The 18,254-nt window shown below is 49.2% G+C and overlaps 1 protein-coding gene across 1 annotated transcript; it reads left to right on the top strand.

Annotated features, from left to right (window-relative positions):
• Positions 1-1,126: 1,126 nt before the first annotated feature.
• Sall1 (spalt like transcription factor 1) lies at positions 1,127-17,819 on the top strand. Its single transcript, XM_075976841.1, has 4 exons — positions 1,127-1,276; positions 2,855-2,947; positions 11,688-15,118; positions 16,239-17,819. The coding sequence occupies exons 2-4, from the start codon at positions 2,872-2,874 to the stop codon at positions 16,680-16,682; spliced, it is 3,951 nt and encodes a 1,316-aa protein (XP_075832956.1). The 5' UTR covers positions 1,127-1,276; positions 2,855-2,871; the 3' UTR covers positions 16,683-17,819.
• The last annotated feature ends 435 nt before the right edge of the window (positions 17,820-18,254 follow it).

The following is an 18,254-nucleotide window of genomic DNA, read 5'->3' as shown; positions in this document are numbered from 1 at the left end:
AGGACTCAAAAAACGAAAAAAGTTCTAAAAGTTTAGATACCCCCAATTAATTCGTCTCCGCTCGCCTATTTTTAATTAAACGGAGCGAAGCAGTTTTTGCGTTTTCGTTCGTTCGTTATCTGTGTGAGGTGTCCCCCCACCCTTAATCACACAGAGAGCCAACAGCGAGCACGTGTGAAGCTTCTCCCCGGATCTTCCCGAGTAGCACACCATGAGAAGGGTTTGTACGACCGCCAGCTCCACTGGGTTTCTGGTCACTCTATTGCCCGGAGGTCGGGACTTTCAAGAAGGCAAGAATGTTACAGACTGCTCAGGACGGCTCCAAACACAGGCGCAAGTGCGCCTGGAAGCGTCGGTGCACCCTGGAGGGTGCGCATTGGTGTGTTTTGAAGCGCGCCGACTTACGGGTGGGGGCGAGTGCTGGGTTTAAAAATGGTCAGGTCTGATCACGTTCCTGGGGGTTTGGGGCAAGTGAGAGGCTCACACCCCAGGAGCGCGCAAATCCATCTTTGCCGAGGGATCTCTTTAAATATTCAGTGAGAAATAATGGCATTTGAAACACCACCTATGGAAACATTATTATCTTCATTCTTCAACATCAGACCCACTGATAGCTTCGTTTGTCTTTTTATCAAAATCTACAGTACCCAACAGAAACTGTGGAGAGGGAAAGAGCGAGATGCAAGAGAGGAGAGCGGGAGGCCAGGGAGACGCGCGAGGGGTGGGTGAGCAAGGGCAAAACTAAGTAGAGGTAGGAAGAGTGAACAGGGAGATTGAAAAAAGGGAGAAGTTATACTAAGAATAAAGACAGGAGATGGAAAAGATATTGTCAACTAACACACAAAAAAATTAAGGGAAAAAGAAAAAAATCGGAGAAGAAAAAAAAGGCCATTTAGGAGAGTGCGATATGGGCACTGAATTCTGAGGCTCTAAAAGGCTCTGCCGCGAAGGCTGGTGCCCACTTCGCGCGAGCCGACTATGGCTCGATCCAGACTCAAAGGCGCTCCAGAATTGGGGCGTCCTTATGAGCCCTCTCCTCTCCCGATCGCGAGATAGGACAAGGATTGTGTATCTGCACCCCTCCCCCGCCTCCACCCCCATTACTCAGCCGAAGTTTAGTTAGTTTAGTCCCTCAGGCGAAGACTTCGGCAACCTCGCCTAGCGGAAACCCCGAGGCGAGAGGAGATATAGACTACCCAGGACCAGCCCCAGATTCGCGGGAGTCTAAGCCTGGAAGAGGGAGAGCAAGGGCCGGATTCCTGGGTCCCGAACTCGGGTAAGGGAGGCTGTTACCCCCCCCCCTCTGGGAGATGGAGACGGAGCGAAAAGTTGGGGCACCGCGCGTGGCAAGTGTTGGAAAAGTGAAGGCGAGTTGTGGCGTAGCTAGGGGGCAGCGGATAGGACCCTCTCCCCTCGCACTCACTCCGGGGCTTAGGGAAGCCACCTCGTCGCAGGCGAGGAGGCAGCTAGGGTAGGCAAAGGGGTCCTGGGCAGAGGCGGTGCCTAGGGTCTGGCTTCAACTGCACCTCCCAGGCCGGGGGCGCGCTGCCTAGCACTGGAATAGAGGCGCCCCTCCCCTCCCTCCCGCCGAAGCTGAACTCGGAACCAGGCAGGTCCCTGCTCTCCACCCGCCCGGGGCTTGGCGGCGCCACGGTGGCCGCCGCCTCCCCGCGGAGTGACGCGCCCTGCAGCCAACCGGGGCAGCTGGGGGGAGGTTCGGGAGGGGTCCTGGGCGGAGCCGAGCCGCCCCCTTATCCCACGGGCACGGGGCGCTTCTCCCGAAAACTTCAGCCTTAATTGTCCCGGGAATGTCCGAGGTAGAGAAAGGGAGTTAAGGAGCCAGCCAGAGGCTGGAGGAGCGCAGCTCCCAGCAGGGAGAGACTGGGGTGGCGAGAAACCGGCCCCTCCCCCCAGGCCCCAAACCCTTCACGTTCCCAAACCTTTCCTGGGTCCTCTTCTCCGCACCCCCGCGAGCCCGGGATCCTGGGAATGGAGAACTCTGGGCGAAGGATCTCCGAGCCAGGCGGCGGGCAGGCGGGAGGGAGGCCCGGCAGCGGGAGGGAGGCGGACCGGCGTGGGGCTGGCTCGTCCCCACTCGCTTATTTTTTTTTTTTACGAGGGTGGGGGTGGGTTGCTTTCTGGTAGCTCTTAAAGAAACGAAGGAACACTCACGAAACGGGACGCCCTCCCCACCCCACCCCCAATCCCGCCACGGGACTCCCTCCCCCCGCGGGCCGGCACGCAGCGCGGGAGTTGGGAAGTTCGCCGCACGCCCGCAGCCTAGGTCCCCAGCCCCCGCCGCCAGCCCCACCCCCACGCGGCCCTGCTCCGCTTGGCTCCGGGGCGGGCATGCTAATTCGGGTCGGCCCAGCCCGGGATGGAGGGCGGGGGAGGGGGGAGGGGAACGAGCGGGGGGCGCCGGCCGGGGCGCCGGGCGCGCAGCGGCGAGGAGGCAGGCCCCCGGCGGCCGGGCCGCGGAGTCCCGGGCGGTCGCCAAGAGGGTTAACCCAGAGTCGGGCGGCGCGGCGCGCAGAGCCAGCCCCGCGGCCGGCTTATTGGGCCAGCGCGCGGAGAGACAGGGGTCTGCAGCAAATCACGAACTAATTGATTAAGGCGAGCGGGTTTGAATAGCGCTGGCCCGGTGCCAATCGCCTTTCAAAGAGCCCCTCTATGATTAATCGCAATGCATTATTGATAATCATAATTATAGCAGGACACATGCGCGCTGTGCCCGGGGCCGGGGAGCCGGGGAGGGGGCGGGCGGGCCGGCGGGCGGGGGGAGCCGCCGCCGCCGCCGCTCGATTTCCGTAATTTTGAGAAGATTTTTTTTTAGTAATTTTTTATTCTGCCCCAGCTGATGTTTGAGCCAGCATGTCGCGGAGGAAGCAAGCGAAGCCTCAACATTTCCAATCCGACCCCGAAGTGGCCTCGCTCCCCCGGCGAGATGGTGAGTGCTCCGGCCCGCGCCGCGGACACACAGACACACGCACTCACACGCACACTCGGACCCACGCACACGCGGCGGGCCCAGCGCCCACTGCCGCTCTCGCCTTCTGCGCTCGGCGCGTCTGATTTTATTTCATGCTTCCTCGATTTCAATTTGCCGTGCCGGTTTTCCCCCTGCCCCGGGAGAACCAGCCCATCCCGGCTGGAGCTTTCCGGAGTTCCGTGTCCTCGTCTGGGCGGAACAGGGTCGGCTGGCCTCTCTCCTCCGCCCCGCCGGTCCGAGGAGCCCAGGCCACAACACGGCCGCCCCAGGGACGATCGCGCGGACCGAGGCCGACCGTGGCTTCCCACGCGAGGTCCCCCGTGCTCCCCGCGGGGCACGCGGGTCCCTGGGCTGGGCCTCGGTCTCCTGGGCCTCTCAACCCAGCCCCGCCGCTAGCGTTGAAGAAGTTTACTTCGTGCCGGTGGCTGAACGCCGAGCGCGTGGGGAGCTCGCTGCACCCCCTCCCCACTCTCGTACCCACTCGGTTAGCTAGCGAAATGTGGTGCCTTTGGAGGTTCCGACCTGTGAGAAGTGGGGACCGGGGTGGAGGAGTGGCATGCTGGAATCGCGGCCAGAGTGTACTACCGGTCGCTTTGGAGACTGGGCTTTGGGACCTGGAAGTGTCGCGGTCCGGCTTCCCAAGTTTATCCCCACGTTTCTCCCAAAATTTGCACCCACAATCCCTCAAATTCGGGCTGGGGTTTGTGCTCCCCACCGATTGAGGAGTCCCCTCCAACGGGACCGGTCCTGGAAAGGGTCATTCGTTGGACACTTTCTCGGGTCTAGGGCTTAGCCCGCCAGACCTCTGAAGCGAGCAGGCGACGAAGGCAGGGTCCGGAAAGGAATGGACAAGTCGGGAAAAGTTTGTGTGAGCGAACTATGGCCTAGGGTAGGACACACCCGGGCAGGGAACTGGGGCTACGGAGGGAAGACCCCTCCGACCCCAGCGTGACCTGAACTGTTTTCGGGGCAGAGTTTCCGAGCTCCCAGGCCGGAGGTGTCGCTCGGTCCCCGGGTCAACCGGCGCTGTGCCCGACTCTGCTGCGTGGGTCCGCGGCTACTGCTGCCTCTCGGGATCCTCAACCCCGGGGGGGGGGGGCGTTGCAGGGTGTGGAGGTGGGAGCTACACCCTAGCAGAGCTCCGAAGCGTGACCTGAGATCCGCACCTCTGCCCACTCCGCTTTGCGAACGGCTGAGCCCCACGTCGGAGGCTCCTTCCCCAGAGGCCTGACTCTGAGCCGCTCTGGGTGCAGGGACGAGCAGGCAGAGCCCCAGCGAGAAGGGACCAGTGCTTCCTTCCTCCTCGCTGTAGGGAGAGGGCAGGCCTGGCGTAAGATACCTGGACATTTTTCGGGAGACCAAAGACCCATTAAGGCAACTGTTTGCCCAGCACTTTTTAAGCTCCGAAGCCTTATCAGTGTCTGCTTCTCTCAGCTCTTCGGAAAGATCCCTTGAAACGCATCCGGTTTACCACCCCAAAAGAACCGGTTCGAGGGTAAGCCAGATGAGATTAACCAAGGCCGCAGCGACCACTCGAACTATTTTTGTGGGGTTTCTCAACTAGTTTTTTTAAGGCCTCCTGCCTCCCCCACACCAATCTTCCCTTAAGTTTCTAATGAGCCTTACTGTTAAAGTTAACAATTTGCATACGAAATTTAAAAAAACCCAACTAGAGAGGAGAGGGTTTTTTTATTTTGCAAATTTGTACTGATTATTTACATTTTCCACGCAAAATTTTCAAAAAGCAACAATCACCACGTCGGGCTTTGGAAGAAGTGATGCTTGCTAGTTCTCCGCTTTGAGTCTGGATCTGAATGTTTAATAGTTAAGGCTTCTCATAAAGCGATAGCATTAAAGGGCTTCACTACCTCTCGCTATTATTATTTATTAGTACAATTTTTTTTAGTTTATTTGAGCTTTGAGGTAAGTTAATTAGGGAACTGAATCAAGTTTCCTTTCTTTCTCTTTCTTCTTTTTCACTTAATTCTCCTTTTTTTTTCTTTCTAAAAGCTAGTTCATTGTCCACAAGTCTTGATTATTCTGAGCAACCTAGGAAACACCCCTCCCAGGCCCTTTTCTCACTCCCTCCTTTTCTTCAGGAGTAATAGTTTTAGGTTATGACTGTTTTTACATGGTTGAACAATAAGTTTGGAAGAAGTTGCCTGGAGGGTAGGTTTTGTAATAGGGTGACAGGATTTAGTGTGCCGTAATAGCACTCCTCCAGGAGAGCCCTCCCCACCAGTTGACGGTCAGGAGGGCCTGCCATACCCGGTTCTCCACATCCGGGAACAGTTGTGAGATAGATAGAAATGGAAGTCCATGACATGGCTCAAGTTTGCTTTAAAAACTCAGTTCTTCTGCACTGAGTCCAGCCATCTCCATCTCTTTCCCTACATAGAACCTGCACCTGAGAAGGTGTTGCTGGATGGTTGGTATTTTTACTTTGGAAGGCAATCCCCTAGTCAAATGCCAGCCTTACTTTTTCTCCTATCACAGGAGGGTTTGATTGTAGAAAACGAAACAGCAGATATTAGCAAAGTAAATCTGATTTATGCCCTTCTCCCATATTGTCCCTCGAAGTGTCTGACCTAGAGCAAAACAGAAAAGTTTGCAGCCCCAGCCACAGTGGCCCTGAAGCAGCCATTCTCCTGTTTGGCTGTCTGTCCCCATTCATGTATATGTAGTATATACTGTCTTTGAGTTGTACAAAGAAAGCCATGCCATGCTAAGCAGCCATTCCAAAAGCTTAATTCAAAGTTTTGCTTTGTTTTTAAGGATTATTTAGTTTGTCTTAGAACATTGGTAGTTTTTTCTCCTTGAGCATTTTTGTAAGTTTTTTTTTATTAAACCAGGATTATGCTAAATAGGATCCATATCTTAAAAGATATTCAACAAGTCTCAAGTTACTTGTAGAAAGATAACTAGCCTTGGAAAGATTATTTACCAACATAGATAATTCTTAGAAAAGGGAATATGTACTCTTATGCTTTTATATGTGATTACTCTTCTGTGAGTTTGGATTTCCAGGGTGTGTGTGTGTGTGTGTGTGTGTGTGTGTGTGTGTGTGTGTTCATTCCTTTTGGCGATGGTTTCAATATTCTTGAAGCTATTTGGAAGCCCCATTCTGACTTCATTCGTTTAAGTACTTTTGTTGCTTAGCCTTTTTTTAAGGATAATATTGGAAGAAAGTAAAAACATCAGGAACTGCAGATAAGATATTGACTCTCCTAAGAAATATCCTGAAAACCCCATCTTACTCATATTAATAAAAAAATTCTATTATTTACCAAGGTAATTTACTCATTGTAAGCAGCTTAATGGCCACACATTGATTTCTGAGCCCCAAAGGTTAGAGAGAACTATAATGAATTGCTTTACAAAAAAAAGAAGAAAAAGTACTGACACCCACAAGACAGGGCAGTTGGAAAGAATTTGTGTTTAGTCAAACCTTTTTTAAGTTTGGTGAGATAGAAGATTCTGGATGATTAAAAAGTGATCTGCTTTTTTTTGTTTTGTTTGTTTTTCGAGATTTGTTTCGGGCTGCAGATACCTACTAAAATATTGAAAACAAACAGCAAAGCCAGATCAGGCAGGGGATAACTACGTGAAGGTGGCTCTTTGGTTTCCAGCGTTTGGTGGTGGTTTCCATCCAGTTTCTGCCCTGGCTCATAGTACCAAACTATAGGGTGCTCTTTGGGAAGCTGTCTTTTCTCTACATTTGGAGGCTTCAAGTTTTTTTTTTTAAACCAGCAATCTCCTTCAGAAGGCAAGAGCCCACTTTTTTCCAGTTGAGAATCTGGAGGGCGATGGGGGCAGGGGGATTCAGGCAGGTTCCAGGTTTCCAAACTTAGCCAAGCTCAGTGGGTAGCAACCAGAAAATCGAAATTCTTCTACAGCTTAAACATGGTTTTTCTAGCACAGTCCCTATTGCAGAAAGCCTGCGTTCCAAAATATCCTTAGAGGGGAAAGAAGAGACTATTAACCTAAAAGACTTGACACCCCTCCCCCAAGAAGAAAAAAGTCCGTGCCAGGCTGTAGAAAACCTGCATGCGTAGAGCTGTTTTAACCTTTGCCGGCCTCCTCCCATGCAGAGGTGACAAGGTCCAGATCATAATATGTCCTTCAGTGTCTTCCCAGTGACCCCCAATTTGAGTCTTGCTAGTCACTTAGCAGGAAGTTAGTAGTTTATTTTAGTTTCTCCTTATCAGCTTGGCTTCTTTTCCTAACCTTATTCCCCTGCCACCCCCAGATGCCAGACCCCCAAAGGGGAAGATTGACAGGTAATTCCCATAGCTCAGCTTCACCCTCCAACAACAGGGATTTAGTTTCTTGTGACTTTGCCAATGTTTGTGTAGTGAGCGTTTAGATCTCGCCTTAAGGAGTCTCTCTTTTACGCGTCACTGGGATAGGAAAGCCACAAAGCAGTTTTTGGACAAACCCTTGCAGTTGGAACCCCATCTAGTGTTCAGTTTGATTCATCCATGGGGAAGACATTTTCCCCTTTTATTTATTGTGAGCAAGAAGTGGGCTGGGACCAGTGCTTTCAATGGAGAGTGTCTTGTCCATGTGATTCTTTTTTCAGAGATTACCCTTGCATCCTTTCACACAATCAGGGCCGGCACTGTAAACTGAAGGAGACCAGTTAGTTTGTCGTTTCACATAAAGGGAACTTCAGGCACTACTAAAAATATGCCCAGCATATGGTGTGCTTTTTCTGGAACTTTACATTGGTCATTTAGAGTCTGTCTTCAAAAAAAAATTTTTTTAAAGATACAGAATCATTCAATCAAATATGTTCATGATCGCCTTTGCAAGTAGGTCCATGGGAAGGAACAGCCTGTTAAAATTAGGGGCCCCAACTCCACTATTGTTTGAATTCTATTAAGAATTGCTAATGTAGTCTTAAGGTAATGGGAAGTAGAGTGGAGGCCCTTTCTACAGAGCTTCAAAAAAAGAAAACTAATCTGGTAGAGCCTGGTGGTTGGTTTCTAGTTTTTTTTTTGTTTTGTGTTGTTTTTCTTTTCTTCCTTTCCTGCTTGGCTGGACCTTTCTGTGCGAGGCATAGTTTTATTTTTGTTTTCTGAGTAGACGGCTAGGCTGCAACACTTGTATTTTTCTGCTTCCGAGTCTGCTGGGTTCGATTCAGAGGATGAAAAAGTGACAAGCTGGAATTGGGGGCCTAAATAGTTAACCAAGAGCTTACACATCTGGAATTTTAGTGTTAATTCGGTATACACCTCCTTCCTCCAAAAAAGAACTGAAATTTTAAGCATCTTTTTCTGCTTGCTGAGGAAAAAAAAACAAAAACAACAAAAAACTTTTGCTTCGTAAATTTCCTACCTGACTGGAATTACAAAATGAATGTGAATGCAAGGTCTGGAATGCGATTTTCACCACAATAGGAGGAACAAGGCAACCGTAGTTAGGATAATGAGGTCACCAGTTGCTACTATCCCGACTAACAGATTATTGAGAGAGATACAAGATAACAGAGGATAGGATCAGGGAAAAAAAATGAATTAGAACACAGGCGTGTGTGTGTGTGTGTGTGTGTGTGTGTGTGTGTGTGTGTGTGTGTGTACATGCGCGCACCCGCGTGCACGCGTGCCTGTCTGCCTGCTATCTAATTGCAGCTTAAAAGTATTTCTTTTAGCAGTTGGAGCCCCAGATTCGTGCTGGTTTCCTGGCCTGTCTTCTTTCTCTCTAAGCTGCTTCCCTGGAACTGTGTTCACAATGCAGATGGGTTTAAAGTTAGGCATTGTAGAGGGCAACAACACCCGCTTCTGAAGTGAGTTCAAAAATGGATACCAGGATTTTGAGGGGTGGGGGCAGCATGTTCGTAAACACCAGGAAATTAAATGAGTTGATTGGACAGTGAGATTAAATGACAGCTTACTAAATTGTGGGAATCAAAGCTTAAATATTGGCCAACTTTTAGACAGGGTCCTCTCTCTCTTAGAAGCGAGCAGGCACTTGTCTTCAAGCGTCTCTATCTCCGTCCTGTTAGCATAATCCTAAATATAAAAATGTTCAGGTTGAACAACTTGAAAATTCTCAAGTGAGGCTTGAAGCAGCACCAATGTAGAATCCCAGTGCGGGCAAGTAATAATCCATTAAGCCCTCCAAAGGAACCTCCTCTTATTCTTTTTCCTATATATTATGAGAATATCAGATGCTTGCAAGTTATAAAGAATTAAAATGCCCTTTAACCGTGAGCACAGATGTGCTAAATATTTGAAGCAGCCACATTGTAATGTGTACAATTGATGAAGTCAGTTTTCTGATTTCCCTTGCTAGTTATTTAGTTCTGAATCTGCCGTTATTTGTCTAAGCCCAGCTGACCAAGCAAAACTGTGTTTTAAAGTGGCTTTATGTTTTGATAAATGTGAGCTGGTTGAAAAGTATTTTCCACTGAATGCAGAGCTTAATAGAACATGCTGACATAATAGTTTTAATGCATTTTGTTGAAAATGTGTGAACAAACAGAATAGCTTTTGTTCCTTCATAATTGGCTGTAAAAGTAGATGGAAACATAACCATTACATATGGAAATGTGCAGAGAGAAAGAAATAACATTTCTGTTGAATATATTAGGAATTGCATTTCCTAGTTTAAAATAAGCATCCGAAATGGATGCATCATTTAAAATCAGTTGTCAAAATACGAAGCTTTAAACAGAATTTTTGTCACATCGTTTTGTCCCAAGTGAAGCGGTGTAACTTTAGCAAATTTCATTTAATATTTTGTTTGTATTATTTCAAGGCAGGGGGAGAGACAGAAAGTGCTTAAAACAGCACCTTCAGTGTGCATGGGAATCTGGTGCCAATTAGAATGATTAAACATTAAATTAAAACTGGATCATTATCGGTATTTTCTGCCACAACCGCGATTTGTTTGGCGTTGTTAACGCGTTTTGCACTATAACCCTGTGTAGATTTAAAGATGGGGATTAGGAAAGCTGGCTTATTAAGTATAACTCAGCTACTAAAATAACCCTCCCAGTGAGGAGAGCGTGCATACGGTAGACATACTTCACCAGGGGCCCTCATCGACTTCCGCGTCACTCCAGGCAGATAGAGTTAAGGAATTTTCACAAGTGACTGTTTAGGTGTTAATTGTATTTTCTGAAATGCAAAACTCTTCCAGCTTGTTAGATGCTTAATCCAAAAAGGTAACCTCTGGCTCTTTTGAGTGGACATGCAGTTGACTGGGGGGGGAGGAAAGGAAGCATTTTGATTTTGCATGTATTCATATCTGCAATTGCCTTTTTTTTTTCTTTTCTCCTGCGAGTTTTCTAGAAGATTCAATTTGGAAGCCATGGAAACTACCCATTATCTGATTCAGCTTTGTAGAAAAGCATGCAGGGAGGTAATCCTTGAATTCAACAGTTTTTTTCCACAGCCTTCGGAGATGACCACACACCATTTGTACAGCAGAAGTTGGTGTTCCCCATGCTGAGCAAACAAGGGGAACGCCATCCTGTCTTTGAATAGGATGTTAGCTTGGACTTGGAGATTTTGGTGTTTAATTTACAAATGGGTCTTAGTGAGAAGACCCCTGAGCAGCCAGAGAAGACAAACAAGAAATCTGGGGATTTTTAAATTTTTTATTTGTGTGTGTGTGTGTGTGTGTATCTAAATGATGTCTTTTCACATATGAAACCTTTTCATAGACATATATATGCTTGATACAATCTTTTAAACAACTGATAACAGTAAGAAACAACGTGTTCTTAAAGACATTCAGGCAAGAATTGGCAAACTCTCCTATAAGCACGATTCCTTCAGGATGGAGCACTTCTAGCACGTTCTTCTTCAGCTCCTGTTTAGCAGGACTGTAGATGGCATGATTGTTTTTATCCACAGAAAGGCCATTTTCGAGGAGACATTTAGAACACCGCCACTTGGAGCACAGTGACGTATATTCTTCGGCAAGGAGAATGATCACCCGGGCTCCTTCCTGAATCTGAAAGACAAATGTGTGTGTAGGGGTGGTACATAGGTACCAGACAGACCTGTGTGGGATTGTGCCCCTGTGTTCTCGTGTGTGTGTGTGTGTGTGTGTGTGTGTGTGTGTGTGTGTGTGTGTGATGCTTCCTCTTCTAAAACAGTCGGGTCTGTGGCTGATGTGATTGTACTGTGTCTGTCACTCCTCGGCCTGGGCTCAGGTTCCAGGCAGGGGCTTGAGGTGACTCTGGAGTTGTCGGCCCCCAGCTAGGTGATGTGTATGCATTTTTCCCTCTTGTCAACAACTGATTCGAAGCTGAATGACTACAAATTAGTTTAGTGACAGAACAAACTGTCACAGATATCTTTGCATCCGTTGAGAATGAATAAGGTTGACAGAAACTCAAGAGCCTAATAAGTTCTCAGCCTGCTTGAGGGACCCTCTCCCGGCAAGTAGACAATCAGTGTATAAAATATTGGAAATCAATATTTCGCTATGGAATTTCATTATGTACCAGTGTCCTCCCTTCATGGTATTTTATATTTTGATGAATTATCTAAAGGCCATAACTATCCACAATTCCATCTGGATAGGAATCTCGAAACACCCAGGTAACACTACCTGGCTTCCAGGGCTTCCATTTGGCGCTTTGTAGACAGGAAACATTTACAGCCCTTTCTCTCTTTCTCAAGTCATTGCTGACAGTCTGTCCTGGCGTCATTTTTAACCCTGAACCTTTTGATGTTTATAGGGGACACAGAGAAGGGTCAACCAAGTCGCCCTACCAAGAGCAAGGATGCCCATGTCTGTGGCCGGTGCTGCGCTGAATTCTTTGAGCTATCAGATCTTCTGCTCCACAAAAAGAACTGCACTAAGAATCAATTAGTTCTGATCGTCAACGAAAGTCCAGCCTCCCCACCCAAAACCTTCCCTCCTGGCCCGTCTCTCAATAATCCTGATGAGCAAATGCAAGACACAGTGACCAGAACAGACGAAGAAGATTGCAGAGACCTTTCAGAACACAAAGGACTTGACAGGGAAGAGTCCATGGAGGTGGAGGCCACAGCTGTCACCACTAGCAGCAGCAGCAACAGCAGTACGTTGAGTGGCGTCACCAACATCACCACCCCAAGCTGCCTCAGCGGCTCCTCCACGGGTACCTCAGCGATCACAACCTCTCTACCTCAACTCGGGGACCTGACAACACTGGGCAATTTCTCGGTGATCAACAGCAACGTCATCATCGAGAATCTCCAGAGTACCAAGGTGGCAGTGGCCCAGTTCTCCCAGGAAGCGAGGTGTGGGGGGGCCTCCGGAGGCAAGCTGGCCATCCCAGCCCTCATGGAGCAGCTCCTAGCCCTGCAGCAGCAGCAGATCCACCAGCTGCAGCTCATAGAGCAGATTCGTCACCAAATACTGCTGTTGGCATCTCAGAACGCAGACCTGCCAGCATCTTCTAGTCCTTCTCAAGGTACTTTACGAACGTCGGCCAACCCCTTGTCCACACTAAGTTCCCATTTATCTCAGCAGCTGGCGGCGGCAGCTGGATTAGCACAGAGCCTTGCTAGCCAATCTGCCAGCATCAGCGGTGTGAAACAGCTCCCCCCAGTCCAGCTACCTCAGAGCAGTTCCGGCACCATCATCCCGCCCAGCAGTGGCACTTCTCCCAATGTGAGCCTAGTGACGGCGGCGGCAGTTCCTACCCCATCCTCAGAGAAAGTGGCTTCCAGTGCTGGTGCCTCCCATGTCAGCTCCCCGGTAGTCTCAGCGTCATCGTCACCAGCATTCGCAATAAGCAGTCTGTTAAGTCCTGCATCTAACCCACTTCTACCTCAGCCGACCCCAGCTAACGCTGTTTTCCCCAACCCTTTGCCCAACGTTGGAACAACTGCAGAGGATTTAAACTCCCTGTCTGCCTTGGCCCAGCAAAGAAAAAGCAAGCCACCAAATGTCACTGCCTTTGAAGCAAAAAGTACTTCAGACGAGGCATTCTTTAAACACAAGTGCAGGTTCTGCGCAAAGGTCTTCGGGAGTGACAGTGCCTTGCAAATCCACTTGCGCTCCCACACCGGAGAGAGGCCCTTCAAGTGCAACATCTGTGGGAACAGGTTCTCCACCAAGGGCAACCTGAAAGTTCACTTCCAGCGCCACAAAGAGAAGTACCCCCACATCCAGATGAACCCCTACCCCGTACCGGAGCACTTGGACAACATTCCCACGAGCACCGGCATCCCCTACGGGATGTCCATCCCCCCGGAGAAGCCGGTCACCAGCTGGCTAGACACCAAGCCAGTCCTGCCCACTCTGACCACTTCCGTTGGCCTGCCATTGCCCCCGACCCTTCCAAGCCTCACGCCCTTCATCAAGACGGAAGAGCCAGCCCCCATCCCTATTAGCCATTCTGCTGCCAGCCCCCAAGGCTCAGTCAAAAGTGACTCTGGGGCCCCTGATTTGGCCACAAGAAACCCAAGTGGGCTCTCAGAGGAAAGCGAGGGGTCTGTTCTGCCACCTTTCAGTGGAAAAAGTGAAGAGGCTGGTATGGCCATTGGCTCAGTCCCAATAGCAGGCAACAGTGCCCTGAGTTCCCCAGTGGCTGATGGTGGCCCAGGGGGGGGCACCTTCACCAACCCTTTGTTGCCTCTCATGTCTGAGCAGTTCAAGGCCAAGTTTCCTTTTGGGGGCCTCTTAGATTCAGCCCAGGCCTCAGAGACATCGAAACTGCAGCAGCTGGTAGAGAACATTGACAAGAAGGCCACAGACCCCAACGAGTGTATCATCTGCCACCGGGTCCTCAGCTGTCAGAGCGCCCTGAAAATGCACTACCGAACGCACACCGGGGAGAGGCCCTTCAAGTGTAAGATCTGTGGCCGGGCCTTCACCACGAAAGGCAACCTTAAGACCCACTACAGCGTCCACCGGGCTATGCCCCCACTCCGAGTGCAGCACTCTTGCCCAATCTGCCAGAAGAAGTTCACCAACGCGGTGGTCCTCCAGCAGCACATTCGAATGCATATGGGGGGTCAGATCCCTAACACCCCGGTCCCTGACAACTACCCCGAGTCCATGGAGTCCGACACAGGCTCCTTTGATGAGAAAAATTTCGATGACTTAGACAACTTCTCGGATGAGAACATGGAAGATTGTCCTGAGGGCAGCATCCCGGATACACCCAAGTCAGCCGATGCTTCCCAAGACAGCCTGTCCTCGTCGCCTCTGCCCCTCGAGAGCTCGAGCATCGCTGCTTTGGAGAATCAGATGAAGATGATCAATGCTGGCCTGGCAGAGCAGCTGCAGGCCAGCTTGAAGTCAGTGGAGAACGGGTCGCTGGAAGGGGATGTGCTGACCAACGACTCATCCTCCGTGGGCGGCGACGTGGAGAGCCAGAGTGCCGGCAGCCCGGCCATCTCCGAGTCTACCTCTTCCATGCAGGCTCTGTCTCCCTCCAACAGCACCCAAGACTTTCACAAGTCTCCCGGTGTGGAGGAGAAGCCACAGAGAGTGGGGCCGGGCGAGTTTGCCAATGGTCTGTCTCCCACCCCAGTGAATGGGGGCGCTTTGGACCTGACCTCGAGTCATGCCGAGAAAATCATCAAAGAAGACTCCCTTGGAATCCTCTTCCCTTTCAGAGACCGGGGTAAATTTAAAAACACTGCTTGCGACATTTGTGGCAAAACCTTTGCTTGTCAGAGTGCCTTGGACATTCACTACAGAAGTCATACCAAAGAGAGACCGTTCATTTGCACAGTTTGCAATCGTGGCTTTTCCACAAAGGGTAATTTGAAGCAGCACATGCTGACACATCAGATGCGAGACCTGCCATCACAGCTCTTCGAGCCCAGCTCCAGCCTCGGCCCCAATCAGAACTCGGCGGTGATTCCCGCCAACTCCTTGTCATCTCTCATCAAAACGGAGGTCAACGGCTTCATGCACGTTTCTCCTCAGGACAGTAAGGATGCCCCCACTGGTCATGTCCCTTCGGGGCCTCTGTCATCCTCTTCAACATCCCCAGTTCTACTCCCGGCTCTGCCCCGGAGAACTCCCAAACAGCACTATTGTAACACGTGTGGGAAAACCTTCTCCTCCTCGAGTGCCCTGCAGATCCATGAGAGAACTCACACTGGAGAGAAGCCCTTTGCTTGCACTATCTGTGGAAGAGCATTCACAACAAAAGGCAATCTGAAGGTACCTGCTCTGCCTGTACCCATCACCCTTTCTCATGCCCTTGGCTGCTGCTGCTGCTGCATGCTCCTGGAGCCCTCAGCTGCATAGTCAGGGAGAAGGTTCTGGAAAGGGGACCTGGTGCACGCATCTGACGGGAGTGGGCGGGGGTGGGGTGGGAGGATATGAAGGAGCCTTATTAGGTCAGGATCATGGCAGGGGCAAGGGCAGCCTGTAGCTTGCTGCATGTCACCACGCCTTGAATAATTTGGTACCTAAGCAAAGTAGCAGCCTGTCTCGCTAAGTGCACCAAATGAATTGCTTTACCTACCAAATCAGACAGCCTGGCGTTGCCATGGGGTATTGATTAAAGACCTCCATGTGGCCTGCGTACTGCCCATATCACTTAATAATTACGGCTTCCTTTGGCATATGCAGCTATTTTTCATAACTGCAGTCCCGCTTGGTTTGTTTTTCTAGAAACGGTAACATCACTCCTCCGCTAATGGGCATTATGATAATTGATCACACGACATTTCCTACTGATATGTGTTGGAAATAAAGCAAACACGCTCGTTCTAGAGCAACAGTTGAACACTCGCTGTGTACATTTTTCTGTTGACAGAGTATTTCTCTGGAGGTTGCTGCCAGTAATGTGAAATGAATAATTACTTTCTGGGTTTCCTCTCTCTGTGTGCGGGGCCCTCCAATGGGCAATCAGTGAGGGCTAGTTTCTTCCCATCTGAGAAGGACATTTACAGGGTAAAGGGTGTCAGATACAATACTTAGCACCGCAATGAGAGTGGACATAACAATTCTAACCCAGAAAGGCACTATCCGCGACTGCCTGGCTCGCTTGAGGCCATTACAAGCTAAATACGGGTAATAAAAAAAGAGTAACTAAGGCTTCTTTGCCCAGGAAGAAGCCAGCCAGCCCAGGGGTGCAGAGAGCGAACGCATTATTACTAGACCTGGGGAGTGGATGGTTCCTGGTGTCTTTCCCCCTGTCTGTTACATAATAAGAATAGACATTTAAGCCACTTGCTATGTCAAGGTTTGGGATATGAGTTGAGACAGATTCAGCTATTAAGCTTCTGACTCTCTTTTTTTCTTCTCCTCTCTCTTCCCCAACCCACGTCCGCAGGTCCATATGGGCACTCACATGTGGAACAGCACCCCTGCACGCCGGGGTCGGCGGCTCTCCGTGGATGGCCCCATGACATTTCTAGGAGGCAATCCTGTCAAGTTCCCAGAAATGTTCCAGAAGGATCTGGCGGCCGCGAGGTCTGGAAGCGGGGATCCGTCCAGTTTTTGGAACCAGTACACGGCAGCCCTGTCCAACGGGTTGGCCATGAAGGCCAACGAGATCTCTGTGATTCAGAACGGTGGCATCCCTCCAATTCCTGGAAGCCTGGGCAGCGGGAGCAGCTCACCTATCAGCGGGCTGACAGGGAACGTGGAAAAACTGGGGAATTCCGAACCCAGCGCTCCTCTGGCCGGCTTGGAGAAAATGGCGAGCAGCGAGAACGGAACCAACTTCCGCTTCACCCGCTTCGTGGAGGACAGCAAAGAGATAGTCACAAGCTAAAGATGCCGGAGCATTTCCACTCAGAATGCTGCCCGAGGTTGCCTCCTGCCCCAACCCCTTCTTTCCCTTCTGGCCCCTGGGACTATGAACTACACTATGAAGACATTGTTTTGTACTTTATTCAACCTCTAGAGTTCTAAGAAAGCTTATTTATTAGTGCTATAACCTTGCTTTGCAAACAGAATGCAAGCATTAACTTTGGTCTTCTGTATTTCGGACTAAATACTAATGGACTAGAGTGCTGTAAGCTTGCTGTAACATTTATGGCAATCACAAGTTGCCCTGCTAGGCGGTCTTAATCTGGCATTAACTTATTTTCTATATCCAGTTTAATATGAATCTGGTGTTGATGCAATGCCTCCGTGATGGGTAGATCTCTAATAAAGTCTGTATATAAATGTACACTTTGATCCTGCTGGGAAATTTTATCAGCAACCACATTGTCTGATCTTTCCAAACAGATTGAAGGGAAGGACTTTAAGTACAGGCTGAACATTCGAAGGGTTTGGGTTTTGTGTTTGTCTGTTTGTTGTTTGTTTTTGGTTTTTTCATTTTTATTCTAAACTTCAACCTGCTTTTTTTGTTGTTGTTATTTTATAGAATTAACCATTTCCGTTTTGAACTGCTATTCGTATTGTGCTTTTTACTTGAGTCGTCTTCGGTGTTAATAAGTTTCTGTACAGTAATAAGCACGCAGAATTCTTTAGAGGAAAAAAAAACCACAAGTGTTGTTTTGGTAGTTGAAACTGAGACGTAGCATTTTTGCCTTGTAGGGTATATTCACAGTAGGAAACGTGTGCTGGAATTTCACAATGCTGCTAACGATAGCATCTTGAACAACCTTCAGTGGAGAAATGTCGATGCTCTTGTATATACAATAAGAAATATCACTTTCATTAAAATGTACATATGTTCCTCACAAGAGCAAATGCTTCTCGACCGAGAGCGAGTATAGTGTTGGTTTATTTTGTATTAGGTAAGGAAGGAGAAAAAAACGGACTGTGACATGCACTTTCTTGGAAAGATAGAAGCGGGGAGGGATTCCGATTTCTTTAACATTTAATGCTTACTAACAACAGAGATACTGTAATTTTGCTCAAGTAATCAAATACATCCTTTTTTTTGCAAGAGATAAAACAGCATCCCGTGTCTGTGTTTTTAGACTGTATTTCTCTCTAGCCAGGCCCCTAAAGGTAGTTTACCATTTCCCCAGGTAGCTGTAAATTGCGTGTGTAAGCGAGTATCTCCTCTAAATAAGACATAGTAAAAGGCATAACAGAAACGGGCATGCATGGGCCTGCATTTTGTTTTGGTTTGGATCCCCCCCCTCCCCGTTTCGTTGTTTTTTGTTTGCTTGCTTGTTTGCTTGCTTGCTTGCTTGTTTTTGAGATCTGGCAATCTACCTATTTCTTCAATATTCATTTCTTGTTTGGAAATGTATATTAGTTTCCACTTTTCTCCCACTCCACCTCCCAAGAGAGGGGGGAAAATATAAGCTGTGGTTGGAGACCTCATCCTGACAGGTAAGTTCCCTCCAACGTGATCTGTGGACTTAGATTTCAGCTTTAACTA

The sequence above is a fragment of the Microtus pennsylvanicus genome, chromosome 6, assembly GCF_037038515.1.
Source record: "Microtus pennsylvanicus isolate mMicPen1 chromosome 6, mMicPen1.hap1, whole genome shotgun sequence".
Taxonomy (NCBI): Eukaryota; Metazoa; Chordata; class Mammalia; order Rodentia; family Cricetidae; genus Microtus; species Microtus pennsylvanicus.
The sequence above is the reverse complement of the archived record's forward strand: the minus strand, read 5'-3'. Positions and strand labels throughout refer to the sequence as shown.